Source organism: Megalops cyprinoides, chromosome 12, assembly GCF_013368585.1.
Source record: "Megalops cyprinoides isolate fMegCyp1 chromosome 12, fMegCyp1.pri, whole genome shotgun sequence".
NCBI lineage: Eukaryota > Metazoa > Chordata > Actinopteri > Elopiformes > Megalopidae > Megalops > Megalops cyprinoides.
In genome coordinates, this window is record NC_050594.1 from 34,552,102 (window position 1) to 34,575,763 (window position 23,662).

The 23,662-nt window shown below is 42.4% G+C and overlaps 2 protein-coding genes across 2 annotated transcripts; both read right to left on the minus strand.

The window, feature by feature from the left end:
* Nucleotides 1-1,319: 1,319 nt before the first annotated feature.
* On the minus strand, nucleotides 1,320-13,286 carry yy1a (YY1 transcription factor a). Its single transcript, XM_036543018.1, has 5 exons — nucleotides 12,645-13,286; nucleotides 3,953-4,115; nucleotides 3,318-3,378; nucleotides 2,662-2,820; nucleotides 1,320-2,432 (listed from the first exon to the last, which is right to left on the minus strand). The coding sequence occupies exons 1-5, from the start codon at nucleotides 13,183-13,185 to the stop codon at nucleotides 2,250-2,252; spliced, it is 1,107 nt and encodes a 368-aa protein (XP_036398911.1). The 5' UTR covers nucleotides 13,186-13,286; the 3' UTR covers nucleotides 1,320-2,249.
* A 4,902-nt stretch (nucleotides 13,287-18,188) lies between these two features.
* Nucleotides 18,189-22,400, minus strand: LOC118787225. Its single transcript, XM_036542707.1, has 5 exons — nucleotides 22,202-22,400; nucleotides 20,828-21,020; nucleotides 19,077-20,045; nucleotides 18,697-18,766; nucleotides 18,189-18,602 (listed from the first exon to the last, which is right to left on the minus strand). The coding sequence occupies exons 1-5, from the start codon at nucleotides 22,276-22,278 to the stop codon at nucleotides 18,277-18,279; spliced, it is 1,635 nt and encodes a 544-aa protein (XP_036398600.1). The 5' UTR covers nucleotides 22,279-22,400; the 3' UTR covers nucleotides 18,189-18,276.
* Between the last annotated feature and the right edge of the window lie 1,262 nt (nucleotides 22,401-23,662).

Consider the following 23,662-nt stretch of genomic DNA (forward strand, 5'->3'; position numbering starts at 1 on the left):
ATAAAGGCCTGCATGGGCCTGAAACTGAAACCTGAGCCAGACAAGACCTAAACGCTTTAATTAATGAACCAAACCCCAGCCAAAGTTGATAACTTTATCTGCTACCTGACCCAAGCACTACTGATTACCAAATAAAACCGGTTACTAGTAATGATATCAAATTAAAATCAGGTTCAATGTCAACATTATCTTACCAAAACCTCTCCTTTTCAGTAAAACACAGAGAATAAAGATACATACAAAAAAAGAATCCCTTAGAATGTAAAGTTCAGCAGCTTAAAAATAATACAGTCCACCCTCATTGGGAAAACGGTACACTATATGGTGAATAAAAATCTGTACTACTTCTTCTCAACAAAAAATGAAAAAAAAAAAGTGAAAATGGGTTCTTTCTGTCTAGTCTAAATATGTGAGTAAATAAATTAAACCCCATTCAAGCTTGATTAATTTGTCAATTCCCTTTGTGTATGTGTCATTCATTCAAAATGAGGTTTTAGCCCAGATTTGAGACAGCATTGCATTAAAATCCTAACATACAGAAACACTGAGCTCAACCCAACCCCAAGTGTTGTAACCAAGTGTTATTGGGTTCTGTCGGGTTTGGGTCAGCTTGCAAGGTTTTACTGTGATTTTCAGGGGGATTTATGTACAAATGAAAGTAAGACTCTAGGATTGGTAAAACATAGATTGTGGACATGTAGCAACCTTTTGTACTGCTGGACACAGTTCACAAGCTAGCAAACTTGCCAGAGTTGCCACTTGGCTGCATCAGGATGTCAAATCCTTGTCCTGAAGGCACTCAGTCCAAGACGTTATAGACTGACCAGCTGGTTAAGCTGATGAATCAGGCAGTTAATCATGTTCCAAAACCACTGACAAAAGACAGTGATTACCTCACTCAACTAGCCATCCTCTTGGTATGTTTACTGGATTACACCATTCCAGGACCAAGGCTGAAACCAAAGCATCACAGAGGTGAAACTGAAGATCAGCGACATGTAGATAAAGACACTTGCATGTGAGTTCAGTAGACACATTTGGCCAAATGCTCACCATTGTAACAGCTGACATTCATAAAGCCGTCCAAATTACATTGCATTTCTGTCAGCCTCTTTATTTTATTTTCAGTAAGTTAACAATGGAACAGTCCCTTTTTATTAACCAATACATTGTGAAACTAGGGCAGCAATCACCACAATAAAGGAGGTCTCACATTTAAATGGCATCAAAAAATATTACCTTATCCATCATAAATTCTTATCTTAATATGATCTTTTAAAAAATAAGCATCATCTAAAACATAAACCTCTAATAAGCGCTTGCTTTTAGACCAGTTTTATTGTTGGCCACTGAAGTACACTGGATGTACAAATTAATAAGGGTTAATTAATGCTGCCTGTACAATACATTCTAAAAATGCAACCAATCACCACTAACTTGTTTTTGTGAGTATTGTGTAACAAACTTGAGACAGGCCTTGCAGTGAAAAAACAGTACACTTTTCTTATTTTGCACCTGACAGTTCATGTCAGGAATAATTCTTTAAAAAGTGTCATGGCTAAAATAGGTTTTAATCAGGTAACATTATCTAAATCACATTGCTATTAAGTGTCTACATGATCTCAATACAGCTGTACGATACAGTTATACAAAATGAGTAAAGAATACACCCAAAATAAACAAAACAGAAGAAAACACATTCGAAGTATGCATGTAGTACAGTAATGGCCAATTCTCTTCCAAGAACTATCACAAGCAGATTTCAATCTTCAGGGGAAAAAAAAAAAACACACATCACTAAGCACATCCCAAAATAAGTGTACAATATGCACACTTGGAGAAAAAAAAAATACAAAATTAAAAAGCAATTATTTTCAATATGCACAGGGATGAAAACTATTCTTGATTGAAAAACCCGGACCAAGTTTTCCTTTGGGCTCTGTTATATAAAGAATTGTCCATTAGGTGCGAGTCTAAGTTTTTGTCATGAATACAACATAGTGAAACAGAGGGATGGGGTTCTTCTGTCAGGGGACAAAACACTGGGAAAGGAGAAACATAGCTTCATTTTATTCTCATGTCTCCATACTTATCAAAAAGTCTGTAAGGTTATTTTCTTTTAAAACATTTTTCCTAGAAACAATATACAAAGGGGGGGTTTTCATATTTCTTTTTGAACATTTGTGTTAAGATGGTGTCGTGTCACAGATGCAGGGGGAGTGTCCCCCCCCCCCCCAACTCCCCCCGACTCACTGGTTGTTTTTGGCTTTAGCATGCGTTAAGATGTGAGACTTCAGGTTGGTGGACTGGGCGAACTTCTTATTGCAGCCGTCGAAGGGGCAGACGTAGGGCCGGTCTCCCGTGTGAATCCGCACGTGCGTGCGCAAGTTAAAGTCCAGGGAGAACCGCTTGCCACAGCCCTCAAATGTGCACTGCAGAGAAAGGGAGAGGGCGCAGGGAAACGTTAGGCTCGCATAGTGTTAACACAGCAGAAACAGCTACAAAGCCGACCAGTGTATACAAGACACCTGTGTGCGATGTAAGGTAATTAGCTGACGTGTGCATGTTCAGCAGTGACCGCAGTCGACAATTCAAGCACATTGTTAAGCTGAAGACTGATGGAGGAGATTACAGCCACAGCTGTGAGTGGCTACAGCCTACCTGGAAAGGCTTCTCTCCGGTGTGAACAAGCTGATGCCGCTTGAGTTTGGAGCTCTCCACGAAGGCCTTCCCGCACTCTGCGCAGACATGGACGCGTGGGCCGTGGGTGTGCAAGTGCTTCCTCATCGCTGAGTTGTCCCTGAACATCTTTGTGCATCCCTGAGGAGTGGGACCAGGGTTAATCACCAAGTCATGGCGGCAATGATCTTATCTCAGATCTGAACCATTTTTGTTATTGACTAGACTGCCATCCACGTGGCTCAGAAACAGAGGCAGAAGACACAAACCTTTTTTATTTGTGTGGTCAAACGGAAGCACTGTTACAGGCTTAAGAGCAAAAACATTGGCATAGACAAGAGAACTATCTAATCTAAACTAACAGTTCAGTGTACTTTGTCTTTTGGTGGTTAACATCATCCAAAGGAGGAAATGAAGGAGGCAATGATCTGGTATGGCACAGGTTGATTTGCCAGGCTGTACAGAGGTTGGCTTACTGACCATTTTTCTTCAAATATACCTCCACTAATATGTTACCAACCAATCTAACACGGGTCTAGACCTCCATACCAAAGATAAACCAAGATTTGTTAAAGGACAAAGAATGGTGTTTCATGAGCTTGACTGAACAGGCACAGACAGTGTCTCAGTGCACTCACTTTGTGGGGACAGGCTATCGTCCTAGGGGCGTCATCCTCTTTGACTTTCCGTGGCTTCATCCTGCAGTGGAAGAGCAAGGTGTCAGGGGACGTGCGTTCAGGCAGGAGACACACAGACCTCAGGGAAACTTGCTCCTTGTCAGTGAAGCAGTGAGAGAGAGGGCCAGTTATGAGAAACCTTCAAGGCACCCGACACCGCCTACAAGTGTTTCTGTAAAGCTTACTTTTCTTTCTATTGTTGGCCATCTGTTTGGTCCTGTGTGGAGGTAAACTGTGGCTCAGGGAGAGAAGCATTCAGCATTTTTATATTGTGAGAAATGCTGACTGCTCAAAGGAATACCCCCCCCCCCTTTTATGGTGAGAAAATGTATTAGACAAAGCATTTGTAAGCCTACAAGAGCAGAGTGCATTACAGAGTGCTGCAGTGGCTCTTTTTTTTAAGCCTGTCAGTTGGTTTTGTGATTGTGAAGTAAAAGGGTTGATCCTGGTGAGGTCCAATAAAGACCCAGGAAGGATCATCAAAACACACCCCTTTCACATTTACATTTATACACTTTTCACCTGATGTAATGAGTGGTGTGGTGTAAGTGATGCTTACTGCCTGCCTCTGGCCCTTGCGGCTGTCCTGTGCTCACCTGGCGAATTCGGCCAGCTGTTTGGGGTCTGAGAGGTCGATGCCTGGAATGCCTCCTGGAGGAAGCTTCTTCCCAGTCATGTACTCTGAGTAATCTGGAGGGGAGTTCTCCCCAATGATCTGCTCCTCCACCACTGTTTCATGGTCGATGTCCTTCTTGTCATCTGCAACAGACAGAAAAGCAAAGAGTTAATGATCCCACTTATCTGCCTTTTCTATAGAACTCTGCTCGTGTCATATTCAGGACTCTGGTGCTTGCATTGACCTAGCCTTCCTAACCAGCCATCAAGGGGTGCAGAGAACTACCAACTACCATTAGAAATCCACAATCTCTTACCATCTTTGCATGGTCACTAAAGGCTCACCTGTTCAGGCTTCACCTTTGTTCCCTGAACCTAAATGCAACTTATGCCTAGCACCCATTTCCTTATCATCCTATACCTTCATTGAAATCTAGTATTTCATAAAGTTATGATGCTACCCTTATAAACTGACACAAACAACTTCCTTGTTAGAGCAGATTGCCATTCTGCTGTCTTTGTCAACTAATAGTGGCGTCACATGCTTGTGCTATTAGTAAGGAGTTTAAATAGCTACAAAAATGCAAACAGCATTCAAGTAAAGTACAGAACAAGTAAAGCAAGTAAAATTTCCACTGACATGATTTTTCAAATAAAACATACATTGCATTCTAGCCAGTTGTAGTCTAATTAACACGGTAATTGTTAGGGCCACAAAGCCCTTGTTAATATATACTTGGCAAAACAATTTTACTGCCATTTCCCATCTGTACAGAACAGAGTAATTTAATATAATCTGAACATGACCTGCTGCTATAAGCCTTTTCTGTCAGTCCTTGACATAAGTGTCTAAAATGTGCCAATTGGGACTCCACAGCATAAATTAACTCCGCACGCACAGATGAAGAATGAAGCTGAGGAGGATTCAGCATTGATGCAAAATGAAGGGCATCTCAAGCTTCTTGCTGAAATTTAACCAACACAGATCTTGCATACACAGAAGAAGGCTTTCCCCTGAGGCAGCCGTTCAGAAGCATACCTCATGAACATAGTTATCTGCTAGCTGCAGTGTCTGGAAACTGGAGGTGGCCTGATCTGTTTCCATGTACATTTGAGATGGCAAAAGGGCAGAGGTGAGCAAACCCACATCAGGCTGAACTGAAGGGCTAATAAAAATGAGGAAATACGGACTCAAGTGTTCAACTATTGTAAGCCTTTCCCTGATATCCAGGCAGTCTCACGGCTCAACAAACCCTCTGAGCCACACTGATCCTACATTAATGCAACTCAAAGGTCAAGGTATCTGTTCATACCACAGCAAATCCTCCTTGCATACTTAGGGTGTACTCACACTAGGAAATCCATACCGTGCCCGAGCACATTTGAACCCCAAAGCCTAGTTCGTTTGACTAGTGTGATCTCTCCATACCGTGCCCGGGCCCACTTGAAGAGGTGGGCTCAGGCATGGTTCAGTTGGACTTGGGCATGGTACGCATCTAGTGTGATCGCTAACCGTGCCCGAGCACAGAACTTGAACACGACGTTAATGATGCAACTATCCCATTAAACAAATATATCCGTTATTGCAACAGTTAGCTGGATATCTGTTAGTTACATGCCCAGTCATAATAAATCCTTTAAACCATAATTTGATTAGTCAGCTGACTTCCTTAAATATAACAAGCTGGCTACCTCCAAAATGATCTTTGATTAGTTAGTTCTGTAAATCTATACCTAAAAATAACTCTGTGGATCCCCACATTAGCTTTATTACTAACAAGCAAAATAAAACTAACCATACTTTACGTGGCTAGTCTTCAAGAATCGTTCAGATAGCCTGTTAGCTAACTAGCCATGTTTGTCAAATCTATCGCTTGATAGCTAACATTGGCTCCCCACCCAGCAGCGATTTTCAGTTAATCATGCTGCACGTATATGAAGATTTTACGGAGGCAGCTGACATTGAGGGAGGAATTTGGAGCTTTACTCGCCGACTACAATTCACATTCATCAATAAGGTGAGAACCAGACCTGTTATTAACCCAAATATTCTCGAATGAATTGAAAAGTGTACTATCCAAGTAGTAATAGAAGATGTTTGTTGTTGTAATGATGACAGTAGCACACACAAGTAGTAGCCCTAACTGGTTAACATTAGCTAACATTATTGTGATTAGGCTACTGTAATCTGACACAAAATATTGGTTTGTCCCTTAGCATAATGACTGAAACATCAGCTGCCTCCGGAAAAATCATCTTATACATGCAGCACGATTAACTGAAAATCTGTGTTGCATAATTGATAAATCTATAACGTATGTGAGAGGGCCGTGTGTCACCGCACCCAAAACAACTCCAAATAAGCCACAAAGTATAATCATGAACTCCATTGTGCTGTGCGAGAGCGCTTTTCTTCAACACAAAAAGTTGCATCGTGATGACGTAAGCGTGCGTGGGCCCGAAACGTGAAGCGCAATGTGAGCACAGGCTAGTGAGGGAGTGGGGAGGGGGGACAATCTTGCTCGGGCATGGTACAAGGCAACCAGGCCTAGTGTGAGTACGCCCTTAAGTGTTCATACTACTTGGTGGGTGTAGAGAGTGTGAAAAATTAAGTTTTTTTTTAATCCAACTTAATTTTTTGAATTTTAAAGTTCTCCAAGTTGGAGAACTTTAAAAGAAATAAGGTATGGAAACTTGGGAGAGGCTTTTATCCAGAGGAACATTAGCCACACAAGGTAAACTAAACAGGGTTAGGCAGGTACCCATATAGACACTGAATCATTCATTCCATATTTGAAATACAGTGCTTTTGTGGGAAACATTGCCACAGAGGGAATGCATGTTGTCACAAGGTACAAAAACATACACTAAAAAAAGCAATTTTCCAGCTGTCCACTTTGTACTCCCACAGGCTTGTATTGCCACATTTCCATTGTTCCCCCAGTGGGCTTTTGCTACTTTATAACTTTGCACTGCCACAAGGCTTTCATCTCCAATGTTTAAATGATCATCAGGATTTATCATTAAATTTTTAATCACAACATTAGTGGGGGTGGGGTTAGAGCTTGGGGAGTCAGGATGAATTGAGCAAGGGGGCTTTGAGTCTGGAAGTTGGATAGTGACCCTGCTGTCCTCACTGCTGTGGGGAGCTCATTTCACCTTGTGGTGGCCAGAGCAAAAAAGGGACACAGTGGAGTTTGATAATAAATTGTAAGCATGAGGGTGATGCTCATTACTGCTCGGCAGGCTAGAATGCACCTTTTGAATTTTATCCAAGCCGTAATAGGTAGCCAATGCAGAGAGATGAGGAGCGGTGTGACATGGCAGTGTTTTGCTTGGCTGCAGATCAGTCGAGCTGTTGTGATTTTAATCTGCTAAACACAGTTGATGTTGTTTGAAGGGAGGCCAGCAAGAAGAGGATTGCAGTACTCCAGACTGGAAATCACAAGGGCCAGGACTGAGTTGTGTCAAGTTAGTAGAAAGACATGAGTGTTTTTCAGATGTTTATAGAGCAGGAATCTGCAATCTCTGCGTCCCTGCTGCTGTGTTGTCTGAAGGTCAGGTTATCCTCTACCACTCCCAGGGTTCCTGGTAGACTGAGATGCTAAATGGTAACGGAGAGGTCATACAGAGATGAAGACTGAGCTGGCACATATAGCGGTTCATTTTAGAGAGGCTGAGCTTGAGATGATATGCTCTTCTGTGGGTAAAAATGAGGGAAAGACCATCTGCACAGCAACAGAATCTGTAGGAGGGAATTTTGTATATAAAGAAGGGACAAACACATATTTCCTAGGGAACTCCTGTGGCAAGGCTAGGTATAAAGCTAGGTATATGAAATAAAAATGTGAAATTCAAACACTTCAACACTCTTGAAAGTAAGGCTGGAGAGAGAGAGACAGGCTATAATGTTTATGTAAACCTATATGTGGACCTACTTGAGACACAGTGTGGTCATGATGTAAACAAGGATGTCCTTGTTGCACAGTGAGCATGCTTGCCAAAGACAGGACATAACCTTCTTTCCATCTTCCCCATATTACTTTGCTATCAGCTAGAAGAGACAAGCTATAACAATCATAAACAATCATATAACAGCAACAGAGTTTGGGCTAAAAAGGTTAGCAGAAAGACAACAAACGCTCCTTGTGGGACAAGCAGAGGATTCTTATGCAACTTGGCGTTTCACTGCCTCGAAAATTAAAAACATTATGAAAACTGACTTCCCATACCATGACAAACACAGCACAGTGCCTCTAACTCCTGGCTAATTTTGAAGTAAAGGTTTGCGATCATTTAAACACAATGGCAGTCTTCCAGATCATATCGTCAAGGTTCAGAATGCTTTTCAGTTGGACTGTTTCACCAACCAGAGTCCCTTCAGCAGAGCTCAGAGCTCTTGGTTCTTAGAGACAGATGGTGTAGTCTGGGGAGCTTTGGGCCGGAGTGGGCTTCCCATCAAGTCCACAGAAATATGAATATAACCCTCTCCACAAACCACAAGTGAATTCTGTACCATGATCTGTCCCTTCTCCCACCCACCCCACAAGGGGCCTGGTGTTAAAAAAGTCATTGACTCATAACAACCTTGAGGGTTTTTTCTGAAGAAGGAATATAGAGCGGGGACCCACACTAGAGTGCTTGCTGTCATGCTTGTATCTCTTTCCTGGCAATGTGCCACAACAGCAGATACATGCAAAATGTGACAGGAATGAGAGCTTAGTGAGGAAGGACAAAGTAGTGTGGTACTGTGAATGCGGAATGATCAGTTGCCTTTGTGCTGCCTGAAATCAAAAGTGAGCTAGTCCATTTATGTCTCAGAAACTGAAAGACCACCACAAAAAGTGGAGTAGGAGGTGACCTTGTAACATTTCAATCTTTTATATTGCTGCTTAAAACTCATTATTTACATTATTATTTACTACCTACCTGAGACAAAAAGGACAGTGGGAGTCTTTTCACATCAAGTTAATTTCAAGTGTCAAAGGAACTGAACTGAGACCGGCTTATAGGTTTGTGTGGTTGGGAAAGCTGCAAACAAACACATACCAAGTACGTTGGGAAACGTCTCAGTGGTTCAGTTTCATCTTTTAACAGAGCCCAGTCCTGCAGACAGGACCAGCATCGGCTCCTCATGATTGGAGGTTTATGGTCTGACACTGAAGCCTGATAAAGTCCACTTCAGCCAAAATTTCACCATATGAGAGAGCTTGAGATCCATGTAAAAGTGGTTAGGCTAAATTGTCAACAATTCCCAATTAACATGAAGCCATGTGGTCCTACTTAATTACTACTAAAGGAAAACAGGATACAGAACATGAGAGAAGAATACAAAAACGGTGCTGAGAGTAATATGCATTTACATGTACCTTTCACTTCCTGGCAGAAACTACATTTTTCTGAAGCCAGCACCATGGGCCACAAACAATCAATTTCCCTCAGTTCTGACTGAACAGTGTGTTTAACCTCAGGTGACTATTGCCCCCTTTCCACCAACGCGAACTAAGTGCTAGTTCTGGGCTGGTGCTAGTGCCTGTTTGGAGTTGGTTCAACTTGCGAACCTTCTAAGAACCGGGTTGCTTTTCCATGGGCTAGAGAGCCACCATAGAGCCACTTCATTACGCCACGTCATTACGTCACTGTATACGCCTGTATACGTCTCCGCTTTCCCGCAAGTGCCAAGCTACAGGAACAAACAACAAAAACAAGAGAACAGTGCTTTAAAAAGCAAACTTGTCCACTGTTACCAAGGTTACAGTATCAGGCTAGCTAGCTGTTGGTCAGCTAACATTACCCAAGCAAGCATAGCTACTAATTTCTCTAAACAATGTTACGAATATTGAATGTAACATTCATGTGAGAAATTAGTAGCTATTCTTGCTTGGGTAATGTTAGCTGACCAACAGCTAGATATTAGTAACTTGCTGGCTGGCAACAAGGCAAAACATTTGAAAAATAAAACTCTGGTTTTTCTTCTTTTTAGGCAGACTAGGCTCTTTTTAAAAAAAAAAATGGCGGTGACAAAGTTTTAGTCTTGTTGGTCACGATAATCCCGCCCCCAGCCCCTGACGTAAGCAGTCCTTGGTTCTAGACCATCAAAGTGTTGGTGCCGCTCTCGAACCAGTTTTCCTGGCCGAGAGTCGGTTCTTTGGCTGTCGAAACGCAAAGAACTGGTTTGAGATTAGGCACTGGCTCCGAACCGGCACTCAAACTGCCTTGGTGGAAAAGGGGTATATGTGTCTTTTAACCATTCCACACCACCCTTCAACTCTATCAAATATCATTCATTTGAGGGAACGGGCCTATCCCTTTGAGTTCCACATCATCTCTGCAAGAGCAGCATGCCAGCACAGAAATGCAAATTTTTACACACCCACAAAATGCTCCCAGCTTTGAAGCAGATCTGTACCCCTAACACATGAATGGGGCTCCGCCACATAACCACATCACATAGCATTAGACAACGCAGAATTACACCACCAAACAAGGACAACAAATGTACTGGATGTTTCTGAAACTGCTCAATCGCTGAGGCCACACTTCAATTCGACATCTGTTTTTTATGTTTGTGTACTGTCAATAAAATCAATTTTATTAATTATATCTGTTAAATCAGTAATTTTTCAACCCCCAAAGTCCAGTGTTGGGGCAAGTACACATACTGAATGGAAGGACATCAAGTCTCCTTTCTCTGGAGTAGACTTGACCAAATCCATCGTTATACACAGGTCAAACACAAAATAAATGTCCACTCACCCACTCAAATCTGTTAAGCAATGTCAAGATTAGATAAACCATAGCAAGTTTAAACAGATTATGGCTTCCCAGCCTACAGCTTCTCAAGACAATGGACTTGGACGACTTCTTCGCAGGTTGAACTGGCAACATAACAGGACATTGCAGACAGATACAGAATAGCCATGGATCGCCCTGCACTAGCACCAGTTAGGGAAACATTAACCGTGAAAACAGGAATACTTAAATTTGTGCCTATACACTACGTTAGCTTAAGAGTGGCTGCATGTAAATTCCTTCTCAGGACCAACATTATGGAAATCTATGAGCTGTGAAAAGCCTTGTCTTTGCTGCTTGAGACACAAACCCTAAAAAGAAAGTTAAACTGGTAGCACTGAATAATTAAAAAGGTGTAATTAATGACTTAAAAAACAATTGTATTATTTTACAACTGTGTTCCAGTAACTTGTCAAAAACCTAGAAACTACAGGTCCAGTTCACAAAGGAAATAACGCACACTGCAACAGGTTAAAGCTATGAGCAAATATAAAGTAAATACGGTTGTGGTCTGAATATTGCATACCTGTAAATATGCCAGGGCCAATCTATGCAAATACGACAACTATATAACCGCCTTTTTTGCATCGGACTTAGCATTCTTTTTTGTTAACTTAAAAAAAACACAGTAGACCAAACAGCGCTCTTTTTGGTATATAGCTGAAGTTCAAATGGAGATGTTGGCTTCATAGCGGAATGCCCCTATTAATACGATTAACACGAGCAGTCTGGCTGGCTATAGGTCAACCTATTAAACACTGAAACTTGGCTCAGTGAGCACTGGTCTGAGCTGTTCATGGCCAGCTAGCTAGCAAATTATCGTTAGGTGCACATAGTGCAAAGTCCAAACAGGTGGGTAACTAGTCTAGAGCCGCACAGAAGGTGGCTACAAAATTCACAGCGGCAGGTTTTAGCTACGTTTCACTGCGCATATTTATTAGCGCTGATCGAACTTGACTCGCTTGCTCTAAACGTAACGTTCAAACACTGTTACATCCAAGGCCACTCATACGGTAGCTAACGTTAGTTAGGTAACTGGAAAACATATTAAGTCATAAATCTTACTGCTTATCTACGTAACTGTATTTTAAATTAACAAACGCTGTCAGTTAACCAATATAATTAAAACCCAGAGCAATTAACAACCGGTTAACTAAAGTATCTTTTACTACAGCTAATAACGCTCATAACCGAGCGGACGGGAAAATCTGAGGAATGTATCCAGAAAGAACAGGTCGGCTAAATCGTTGCATGCGGCTAGCAATCTAACTAATCTTCAAAGAAAATTAAATTCGTCTAGTTATCAATAAAACTAGACAGCTAAAAGAGGCTACGTTTCAATGACCATATCGATAATATTGAAATAAGACTCACTTCACTGTTAAGGAAACCCTCTTTGTGTCTAGCTAGATAGTGTAACCTAAGATAGCTAACGTTGGTTGTTGCGCGCTTCTCTTCCCGCTCCCCGGACCCCTCCCCCCCGGCCACCCCATCCTGCCGCTGCGTCCTGCCTGTGTAACTGCGCCATTGCGGCCTACTCCCGGAGCCAGCAGCAGCGCGCTCGCTCCCGCACCCGCCGCCATCTTCCCCCGGCCGCACCAACGCCATCTTTTCGGGCCGCCATACTGGACCGGGGGAACATGGCGGCGCCCATCAACACATAAAAAACATGGCTTCCCTTCAAAACAAAAACATTTCAATCGGATTGCTTTTAAAGCCTGTATGGAAAACTTAAAAAAATTCACCTGACAGTGAGCTGGCCTGCACCCCGAAAAAGCTAGGCTGGTGGAGGAGGACAACGCCCTTGCAGGCCTGCTTTGTTAGCATGGACACAACAATGCACAGAAAAGACCACTTTCCAGAATCAAATCATCCGCTCACCTGAAGCCCACATCGTAACTGAAAACTCCCCTTCCAAAGTCTTTATTTGCACTTGTTTTTGTTCCCATTTTCTACCGCTGGCCTCCGCTGCACTCAGATAGCTTTTTTTACCCGCTTTCTTCCCGCTGCCGCCTCCCCCTTTCTTCACCCTCCCCACTGAAGAGCTCTTCCCGGCTACAGTCACCAAAGTCTGCTCGATATATTCCTCTTCTGCAGCAGGTACCGGGACAGGTATGAGGATCTGGTCCTCGAAACTGTCATCTGCACGGAGGTCCGAGTCATCCCCACCCACCACCTCCTCCCGGGTCTGCACCAAGATCACCTCTTGGTGGTGGTGAACCTGGTTCGGATCATCAGTGACCAGAGGCTGCAAGGCTATCATGGGCTGGTGGTGCTCGTCGTCGTCGTCGTCTCCACCGACCACCGTCGTCTCGATGGTCTCCACTGGTATGGTCTCCACCTCGATTTCGTGAAGCTCGACTATCTCGGCCGGCATTTCCGAGCCATCTGTTTCAATGTAGAGCGTATCGCCCGATGCCATATTGGATTCCCCCCAGAAAGCTCTCACGCTCGCTCTGCTGTAATACCGATCCCCCCCCTCTCCTATCTCCCTTCTTCCTCCAACGACAACACAAACTCAACTCCGTCTCACACCAACTCGCGTTCGCCACTACGCTCTAAATCAAAGTCTCGCGAGAGTTCCGACTCTCCAGGCCACAGCAGTGGGGGTGTGCTTGGTCTTAAATGTTGAGGTGGTTTGGAAGACGGGTCATGTGTTTGGGAGCAGGTAATATGAAACTAGTGAGATTTCGTATCAGTAACATATCAGAACATTATTCACTAGTCAGTAGAAACGTCTTTTCTATTTTTCCAGTAACTACTGCGCCACCAGGGGGTAAAAAGTAACACTATCAGTCATCTAAACGAGATAACCAGCTCTTACATAAACTGCTTTTATATTTGCAATGAATTGTTTGTTTAAAATTTCACGTTCAGATCATTCTCTGACAGTCATTTATTCATTTTGTCAATAACCGAAGAGAGAATGTAATTGCAGTGGTGGCTGCATGCTTTAATTGTTTTCTTTAGTGCTTCTAACGTTTAAATCGCTGTAATGAGGTGTAAGTCATTCAGATCATCTGTTCAGAACATATGTTAAAAATGTCCCGTTCTGTTCAACTTATTTTCATGAAAATTCTACCCGCGACATTTAACCGATATTTAATATTTGCGTAATTAAATTGTAACTTTAATGTCTTTTAAATGGTGACTAAGTGAAGGCAAGTAGATTTTTTCCCCATTTTAGGATACTGCCACACCATGGCCGTTCATATGGTTTTATCTGAAAAATACACCCACAAATTATATTTAAAATCTAAATAACTTTAGGAATCAATGTAAGAATCTTAAGTGTGTTGTTCGCTTTAGTCCAGGCTGGAGGAAAATTACGAAATGGGAAATTTTGTCCCACCCACGTGTTGATTTGACCATACTGCCAATTAACTAGCGTTGACTGGTTTTAACACAATTAGAGCGTGTATTTGGGCAATATGTTCATTGTAAATTATTACTTTAGCGAGAACGGTTTGGTCACAATCTCTATTACTTTCTTGCTGTCATAGCAGACAGACTGCAGATGGAGAACAATTTTCTACGCCCCTGCTTGAGCTCAACATTGCCACCTTGTACCTTTAGCCAGAGGGCTGCATCTTAAAATGATATGCTAATGCGTGGATAGTGTCAGACACAATCCTTTTAGCTGTTCTTTTCCTCTGGCAGTTATACTCCCCCCATAGCCCCATTTAAACCCCTCATAGAGAGGTCAAACGTTCAGGGTTAAAAGAAGTTTAGGACATCAGAATCTTGAAATGTGATTTGTTGGTTCTTATATTTTTCAGTCTTATGTTTTGGTCCTAAAATGTCTAGTGTGTTATCACATTAAACCATAAAATGAATTTGGATCACAAAAATGAGTTGGAATAGATGTAATTACAGTGAATGGTTCACCTCACCATGAGCACCCCACTGTACACATCCCTATCAGTCCTGGTAATTCTGCTGTTAAGTACCACCTCAGTTTAGTAGGCCAAATATGTAAGAACCAACCAATTGAGTTTACTTGCATGATTATTCCAAGTGCTTTAATGAATGCTCAAGCGGGGCTGAATTATTCTTTGTTTTAGCTGGGCAAACAAGTGGGAATTTTGTTGTGTGTCTTTTGCTTGAAAATGTTGAGAGTATGCTTTTATTTGTTTGTAGGGCATATGTGATGGAATGGAGTTTTAATGCAAAAGTTTGCTCTGTTGAGTAGTATTGCCTTATCTGTTAGTTTGGAACTGGGTATATCCTTTGGTTTCCAGAGCTTCCCAGGGCAATTTGTTTTTGCAAGTTCAACCACTCATCTTTGTCATACTCCTGTACAGTCATTTACAGTATTCACCCACAGTTGCAGCAATAAAAAGAGTGAAGGAGAAGAGGAGCTGCTCAAGTAACTGTGCTGCTCTTTGCATTGAAACAATTCATTTTAGGCATATACAGGAAGATATTTGCACTATCACTGTATTTTAGGGTTGAAATTTCTTTGGTGAGGTTATATATACCCTCATGACACGACAGCATGTGATAGCAAAGCATGCAGTGGACACAGCAGGTACCATATTGACTTAGTCATTTGATGAGTGTGACCCTCTTACAACAAGTAGACCCTCACTACTTCAGACTCCAGCTGTGTAGACTAGATCAAAGTTTCTAAAATAAAGCCTTAGAGAAAAAGTCAAATAAATAAATAAATGCATCAACAATTCAACAATTACTGCCTTACTCTGTCCTTTTTGTAGCGGTGGTATTTGCATATTGTCTTTTGGCTGGTCAAGAGTAATGCACAAAGACTTGCTTTCTTGACAACACAAGCAGGTTTTCCGCACACAATTGGTTAAAATCCTAGATGGATTTGTACTGTCATGCATTATTAATAAAAAGATGTCCTCACCATTTTACAGTAAGTGTTTTCTTTATTTCTACTGTCTGACAAACATGTAACTTCTCTAAAATTTTAAGTGAGAGTCAAATGGACCAGTCTTTAGTGTATTTTTGGTTAAAGTCCTTCAGTTGCTAAATGAAAAGTGAGAGAAAAAAGCCACAGTAAAATATGGCATGGGTTCATGTCCTCATTTTTCCAGGAAGATCTCTATGTTTTCATTCAGTAATGGTTGGAGAGCCTCTTGCTACTTTTAGAGGCAATTAGCACCTCCCTGTGAAATTATCAGTAGCTAGAATTGTCAGGTAGAAATTTGGAGAGGCAAAATGCATTATTGTCTGCAGTCTTCCAAGTATTGATTTCTTGTGTGGAAGTTGAGTTGTTATCTATAGTATCTGAGAGGCCACACATGGCAACAGAATTGTGTTAAAGGTCTCTGCCTATAACTGCAGAGTTAGGGAACTGTAGAATATTGGGAGAAGAATTAGCTGATGTTTGGTCCCTATATGTGTAGCAGGATCAATACTGCTAACTTTTCTTAACCATTTGTGTTGATTTGGCACTCGAGCATCAATACATTACCCATCCCCCAACACTGTCAACCAACAGTTAAGACTAAACCAATTTACCTTGGTGGTGTGCAGATGGGTTTTATATTATTCTTAACAATTTCACACAAAAAATGCAACAATATGTCTGTGAAACCATATATTCACAGTATTATGAATGAATTGTGGTTTATTTGGTAGTATTTCATAGTGTGACTGATTTTACTAATTGCATCAGTACTGTACAAAGTTAGAGGTGTGCTATTTGATAGATTCCCCCACTCCCTCAACCTCAGCCTTCCAGTGTGGAGACCTGAGGTCAACCTACTCTCTCCCGAGAGTACGTGGAGTCACTGCATTATCGACAGTAAATATATTCCTTGCAAAGCACATCACGGCATTGATCATGCACTAATTTTCCAAAGATAAGAAATGGATGGGTCTAATATTTATATATTATGGGTTTATAATAAAATACATTGTCTGGACCGGTCAACAATCTGAACGAGCAACAAGGGGGGCGAGTTTGAATAATAATGCAAAGAAATATAACCGTTTAAAAAAACGAAAAATTATTAACACGTTTAAATTTCAAACATGCTGCTGTCGTGATAATAATGTCGTAAAAAAGTAATGATAATGTTGTAGTCATTATTTCATTTAGTTTATTATGTAAATATCACACAACAGAAAGAACCGGCAAACAACTATTAGTAACGAAGAGTGTAAAGAACAGGTAGCCTAAGTTTTGTGGTGTTGCATCTCTGTAAAAATGTCCACGTCGTAATCCTTTCAGTATTTTCTTAAACTTTAATGAATGCTCCGGAAGCTTGTGTCCTGTAAACATCATTTTGGTAGTGTTAGTTCCGTGTTCTGTGATGTCTCGGATAAATGTTCTGTAAGACGACATGGACGGCTACATATCCCTTTCCAAGACAGACTGCTTGTGAAAATATGATTAAACTATCTGTACACAAATGTGTACTCAACATACACGATTTTGTGTTTATGTCAAGGTGTATTTATTTAAGCCTATTTATTGACGAAATGAAGTCATGTTTAGTTTTCCATAAAAATTCTTGTGTACTCGCTGTCAGCCCCTGACTTATTGAACTGACCACACGTTGTTCCTTTGAGGTACTCAACAGTACAGTGCAGGCTATTTCTTTTCATCGTTCATTAGAGGCAATGAGGGGAACTTGTTCTCAGCAAGCTGCTTTAATAAGGCTTCTTTGACTGCTACGTAGCCAGTCTCCAGCAGATGGAGCCGTTTTACTGTTAAAAGCAACCAACAATAACGCAAACCTGAAAAATGGTCAATTACAATGATGACCGATTCCAGAAATATCTGCATAGATATATTGTATATCGTAGTACGTTGTGTCTGTTCTTTTACAACTAAAACAAAGCAAAATGTACATTTAATTTAAAAAATACTAATAGGATGGTTTTAACATGCTCTTTTGCAATTATTAAATAATGAAAATGAAAATAATTAGTACATATGTTCAAACCCATTTAATTCTCATTATGTCCTCAATTTTTCACAGAAACGCCCGTTTCCTCAAATGATAAAAAATCAAGTGGGTCATTACTGTGATGACATGCCTGTGTTTGTGCTCTTGCTGATAAGCATATGTAGAGGAGTGCTTTAACAAAGATCTCCACTGAAACTCTGATCACCATCTCATTCGTAGAATAACAAGTTTGTCTGACTTCAACTTAAATGGTCCCCTGAAAAGCTAATATAATGCTTCACTCTGTCAGATCTGTATCAGTACTGCTCTCTTTAATGGTATGGCTGTGAATCAAAGGAACATTCATCAGGGCATCTAAAGAACTTAATCAAATTAACTTTACTAAAACCTGTCAGATAGGTGAGATCTTGTTTTCCACTATTCTGCCCAAAATTCAAACCGTGATTGACACCAAAGAAAAAATGAAATCAAACAAAGCATCAGATGCAGACTCATAAAGTCAGACACCATAAAACCATATCTCGTTAATCTTTCCCACATTTTAATTCTGACACAGAGAAGGGGATGCCATCATTGTGTCTTTTAGTCCGCTGAAAGTAAAGCACTGTGGTGTGGGAGAGCACGGAGGTCTAAAATTCCATCAGGTGTGTTGAGAGTCCATCACTGTCCAGCACCAACGCCTGCTGCTCTCCGTACACCCCGTACCGCACCACCACCCCAGCCTCCGCACACTTGCTGGATGAGAGCAGCTGGCTCTCCAGCTGCGCTATGAAACTGGCATACAGCTGCAGGCCCCTCCAGCTGTCGATGCTGCTGGGGTACTGCAGGCTCCGCCTCCTGGCCTTCCCCCCCAGCGCAACCTGGGGCACAACAAGCACGCTCCCAGGCAGGTCCAGCACAGACACCTGCTTGCCAGGCTCCATCTCAAACAGTTTCACATTCAGCAGGGCGTTCACTGTGAGGGCACACGAGAGGATCAGAGGCATGTTACACACTGGCCTGGAGTGGACTGTGTCACTAATGTTTGCTGTGTATTTCAGAGAACATACCCATTTTTGGGATCAACTTCTCCGTGGCCCCTTTCAAAAAGCAGATGTAGACCACCATTCCCTTGTGAATCTGTTAATTTAAAAATATCACGTTTTAATTAACAAATTACTACAGTGGTTCTCAGTTAAAAAAAGAAAAATAAAGCTGTAATACTAGACTGATGTTTTTATCATGGGCGGCACTGTAGCATTGTGGTAATTGGAAGGAACTGTAACCAAAATGTTGCGGGTTCAACTCCTCACAAATAAATAAAGCTGTATAAATGGATAACACATGAAAACAATAATATAATGTAATCATCAGTGTTTCTGTCACAGCTAATTTACATATTACAGACTTCACTGTTAAAGCACACACACTGCAGAGTCCAGTTCTATACCTCTACCCACTCCTCATAGGAGTCGCCCCCCTCTTGTTTCACTCGGAGCCTGGCATACTGGCACTGTTGGATCACGGTCCTCGCCCGCAGTGGAGCCACACCCTTCTTTGCCTGCATGTCCCTGCTCTTTCTGGCGTCCCCCGCCTCGGCAGGGGGCGGCTCAGGCTGGCCACCATCACCGTCCTTGCCATGAGCGCGCCACAGCCTCATGACGCGTGGGTGCGGAAGGGCCAGCTTGAAGCTGCTCCGCACGTAGTCATAGGCCTTGGGTGACAGGAGGCGGAGCTTCACAGCAAAGGCCTTGAGCTCATCATCATACTCCAGGGGGCCTCGCTTCTCCCCCAGCATCCTCTTTACCAGTTCCTTGGGCACGCCGCTGAAGTTCTCCTCCACCAGCTCGGTGCAGCTGGCTGGCGTGGCGCTCTCCCGGCGCAGCGCCTTCACCACTGACTTAAGCCGGCCAACATCACGGTGCCAGCGCCGCACCTTCTGCTGCTCCATTTTCAGCTTGCGCCGGCACTCCTCTAGCCGGTCCGTGATGTCGTTGCAGCGCCGCTTCAGTTTGACAGGTGACTCGGTCACAGCATACGGGTGGTCGAGGGGGAGCAGCGGCTTGGGCTCCACCCGCGGCACATAGCTGAAATAGGTCAGGACACTGGGCCGGTACTCCACCGCAGCTGTAGCCATCATCGAGCATGAGGGGTCCGAATTGGGCACGTCCTGGCCCATAGGACCCTCCGCCAGGGGAAGGCTTTCAGCCTCATTACTGCTGGGGTCAGGGTCAGGGTCTGGAGGGGGTGCCTCACTGGAGGAGCTCTGGCTTGCAGGTGGGTTCACGTTGGAGGCCTGCTCAGCTCTCGGGCCCGCTTTTTTAGGGTGGGCCCGCCTCCCACGCCGGCCTCGCTGTCGCCGAGGGGACCTTGTCACTTTCTTTTGCTCACATTGCTGGCTCTCTAACAGCTGAGATTTCTGAAAGCAATATAAAAACAGCGATGTGGTGAAACCCTCCAATATTTACACTGTTCATACAGTCAATGAGGAAGCAAATTCAGACAACACTACCAATGTATGAAGTACCACATCACATACAACTTTTAAGCTGTTTCCACCACCCACATTTATTAGTTGGGTTAATAGCTCCAGTGGACACAGGTACCTATAATAAATGGACCTTTATCTTTAGGTGTAGCTGTCAAGAAAGAACACTAGCTGTCTACCTCCTTGGTCATTTTATAGCAGCAAGCTTGCTAGTTGGAAAAACGGTCCAACTTTATTGGCTTTAATATCCCCCTGCATTGTTTGGTCTGTGATATTGGGTAATCAGCAGTTCTATTTTCCTGGTATTCATTCACTAGTAGCAAGAAGTTAAGTATGCAGACAAGACCCCACTGTGAATAAAACTAAACCAAAGGTTTCCCTCCTTCTCCCATGCAGAGAACAATGGCTCCATATGGCAGTGTCTGCTTTAAAAGATCTGTTCCATTCCCGGAACATAAGCCGATGATTTATGTGTGAGCTGTACTAGGTTACTTCTTCCTTAGCCAGTTCTAAAGGCACACCTGCTTCTGTCAATCACAGTGTAACCATACTGTGCCCACATCAACCACAAGCTAATTCTGTACACAGTGGCTTGTGGCTAATGTTGATGAATGTGCCTAATGGAAAGAAACTAACTAGCTAACAAACTAAGACTTTGACTACCATCTGCATCAAAAAACAGAATCTACATCAACTGCTTTGGCAAAAGTTACCTTCGAGTAGCGGGGGAAAAGGACAATGGTTGGGACTGCACCCTCCCTGATTCGTGTGGTCTGACCAGTCCTGTCAAAGCAGTCCTCCTTAAAGTGTCGAGAGCACAGGACCGAATTGGGCGTGGGCATCCAGTCATCTTTCTGCGTGATACGGATCCATATTTTGAGTCTCTCGGGATGCTTTAGTGGGAACCTGAGGCCCGTATGAGAACCAGGTCAAATATGAAAGAAAGATAATCAAAAAGCTTACTGGAACATGATGGAATAGACTGTGCATTCTTTTCATGAACAACCTAAATCAAACCAAATGAAATCCAGTTTGCACCAGGTCCCCAGCACCAGTTCTGAGAAACTGAAGACCTACCATGGATGTTGGTTTTCATTCCAGCCAAGCTCATAATGAATTTAGCCTTGAATGAGCTGTCACCTGAGACACTGATAACAGCTCGTTATCTGACATTGTCAAATGTAATCAACAATTTCACTGTGGTAAAAAAAAAAAAAATGTTGTCAGGGGTCTTCCTGCTAATGAATGAAAGCATCAATTTGATACATGTTTTCCCCTTGAACAAATCTGGTAGAATTGTCTCAAATAAGCATTGTTGGTTGCTATTTAAATTTAAGATTCAGTGACTTTATCTAGGCCACTGTGAAAAGCTTTCATTTTTATCAATAAAGTTGAATATCTCTATTACACTTTTGTTTCAAAGGTTCAAATTAACAGAGATAACTTGCAGAAACATGAAACCCAGCAGACACTTGTTAAAGACTGTCAAATCCAGATCTGTAATCATTTAACATCTAATAATTTGTATTAATTTGACAGTTCACCTTAAACGAAAAACAGCACGCGCAGGTTTTCAAACTGTGGCCTTGACTCGCCATAATATTATTCCTTGTATAATTTATACACAGGCATCCACGGGCATAACGTCTAGTCTGATTACTTAGCATTTATGTCAACTCGCGTTTTAACATCCAAAGTAAACTCCTCCTTGCTGAATAAACTTCCCACCCTTTTGTAGGACCCTCCGCAATGTCTGCGGGTCAAACGATCAAGTAAATATTGCACTCAACAGATGAGTCGTTTTGCATGCCAGACACTGAGAACAAAGAGTAAACTTTGGAGAATTATAATAACTTTTTCTGCGAAACTCTGGCCGCTGGGGCAGACAGATTGGTTGCTCTGGTAGAACTGCTTACTGCCAGCTTTCTAGCTAGAGCACACAGGATCATTTTCACCTTACCACCCCAGCTCGCCAGCAACAAAGCATTAACGTTAGGCTCGCATTTTCATAAATAATTTGCATTTTGACAGTAATCACTGTCGCATCCGTCTATTTTACACAAGACATGTTTATAGAACAACCCTACCTGTGAAATGTCACTTTGTTGTTGTCTTTTTTACACCCAGTACGAGCATTGCATTTGAACGCGGAGCACACTGGCATTTTACATAGACGTTAACACGACAGCTGTATGTCGCTACGCGCACACAAGTTTATCTTTTTGTTGACGTTGTGAATTTACAGCTGCATTTTATTGCTCTTTACAACTACACACGCGTGAGTACTAAGATGGCGGAAAATCACTTCAAGCTCAGAGGACTTCCTCTGTCACGGTGTTACTAAATAATCAGTCCCTCAGGAAAACATACTTCCAGAGTAAGTGGTCCACGCAAATAGCAGAAATAAAAGAGGGTAGACTACGTACTAGGCAAGTCCTTCATGTTTGAGGACAAACTGCAACACTAACTCGCGGCTGTCAGCACTGACAGACACATATATATATATTTTTTTAAATTTTCCACAAGTACAACACTGGCTGGATCAGTCTGGCTAGTGTTGTACTAAAAAATATGTGTCTGTCTCTTACTAGTACTAGTACTGGCAGTTGCAAGTATAATACGTGTTCAAGCGCTGCTCAGTGCCTTCAAAAGTTTATTCAATAAGTCCATTTATTGATTTTGTTCCAAAGCCACATCGCGGCGGTCACCCGGTCCTGCAGATTCTCCCTCTACAACATCAAGAGGATCTGCCCTTTCCTTACCTAACAAGCAACCCAGCTCCTAGTTCAAGCATTAGTCATCTCCCGCCTTGACTACTGCAACGCCTTACTGGCTGGCTTACCAGCCTGCACTATCACTATCAGGCCTGGTATTCAACCTCCCAAAACACCTTCATGTCACTCCGCTACTCACTGCACTTCACTGGGTTCTGGTAGCAGCCCATATCCAGTTTAAGACACTGGTGCTGGCTTACCAGGCCCTAAGAGGCTCTGCCCCGTCCTACCTTCAGTCTTTGATCACTCCATACACTCCAACCAGATCTCTCCGCTCAACCTCCTCTGGGCAGCTGGTGGTCCTCTCACTTCAGGAACCTGGCAGCCATTCCACTCGGCCACGTCTTTTTTCTGCCCTCATTCCGCAGTGGTGGAATGACCTTCCACACCCAATCAGAGCTGCGGAATCACTTGCCATCTTCCGCAGGAGCCTGAAAACCCGCCTTTTCAAAATCCACCAGTCCCCTATTGTGTAGCCTTTCTGTTATGTTTTTATAATTTATGGTATAAAATGTAAAAAAAAATCTTCTGTACTAACCTTGTCTCTATGTTGCAGGTTTTGTTTGCAGATTTCTGTTTTATTCTTGCAGGATATACAGGAGCATGGTACTGTAAATAATTAATTTGCATTCCTACTGCAATCTTTTGCTTATGAGGTAGTTAGCCAAACCTGATTGATGCACTAATTGTAAGTCACTTTGGTTTAAAAGCGCCTGCGAAATACCAAATTGTAAATTGTAATTGTTCCAAGCTGTCCTTGTAGAAACCTGAATG

Bases quoted from the DNA above. Each gene is read 5' to 3' on its own strand.
- yy1a (XM_036543018.1), bottom strand. From the start codon at position 13,185: ATGGCATCGGGCGATACGCTCTACATTGAAACAGATGGCTCGGAAATG. The intron at 3,379-3,952 runs GTGAGCACAGGA...CTTCCACTGCAG, and splicing joins CAGCTGGCCGAATTCGCCAG to GATGAAGCCACGGAAAGTCA. The intron at 2,821-3,317 runs GTGAGTGCACTG...CCCACTCCTCAG, and splicing joins CGATAGCCTGTCCCCACAAA to GGATGCACAAAGATGTTCAG.
- LOC118787225 (XM_036542707.1), bottom strand. From the start codon at position 22,278: ATGCCAGTGTGCTCCGCGTTCAAATGCAATGCTCGTACTGGGTGTAAA. The intron at 20,046-20,827 runs GTAACTTTTGCC...TATTGCTTTCAG, and splicing joins TTTTCCCCCGCTACTCGAAG to AAATCTCAGCTGTTAGAGAG. The intron at 18,767-19,076 runs GTATAGAACTGG...TTAAATTAACAG, and splicing joins CCTATGAGGAGTGGGTAGAG to ATTCACAAGGGAATGGTGGT.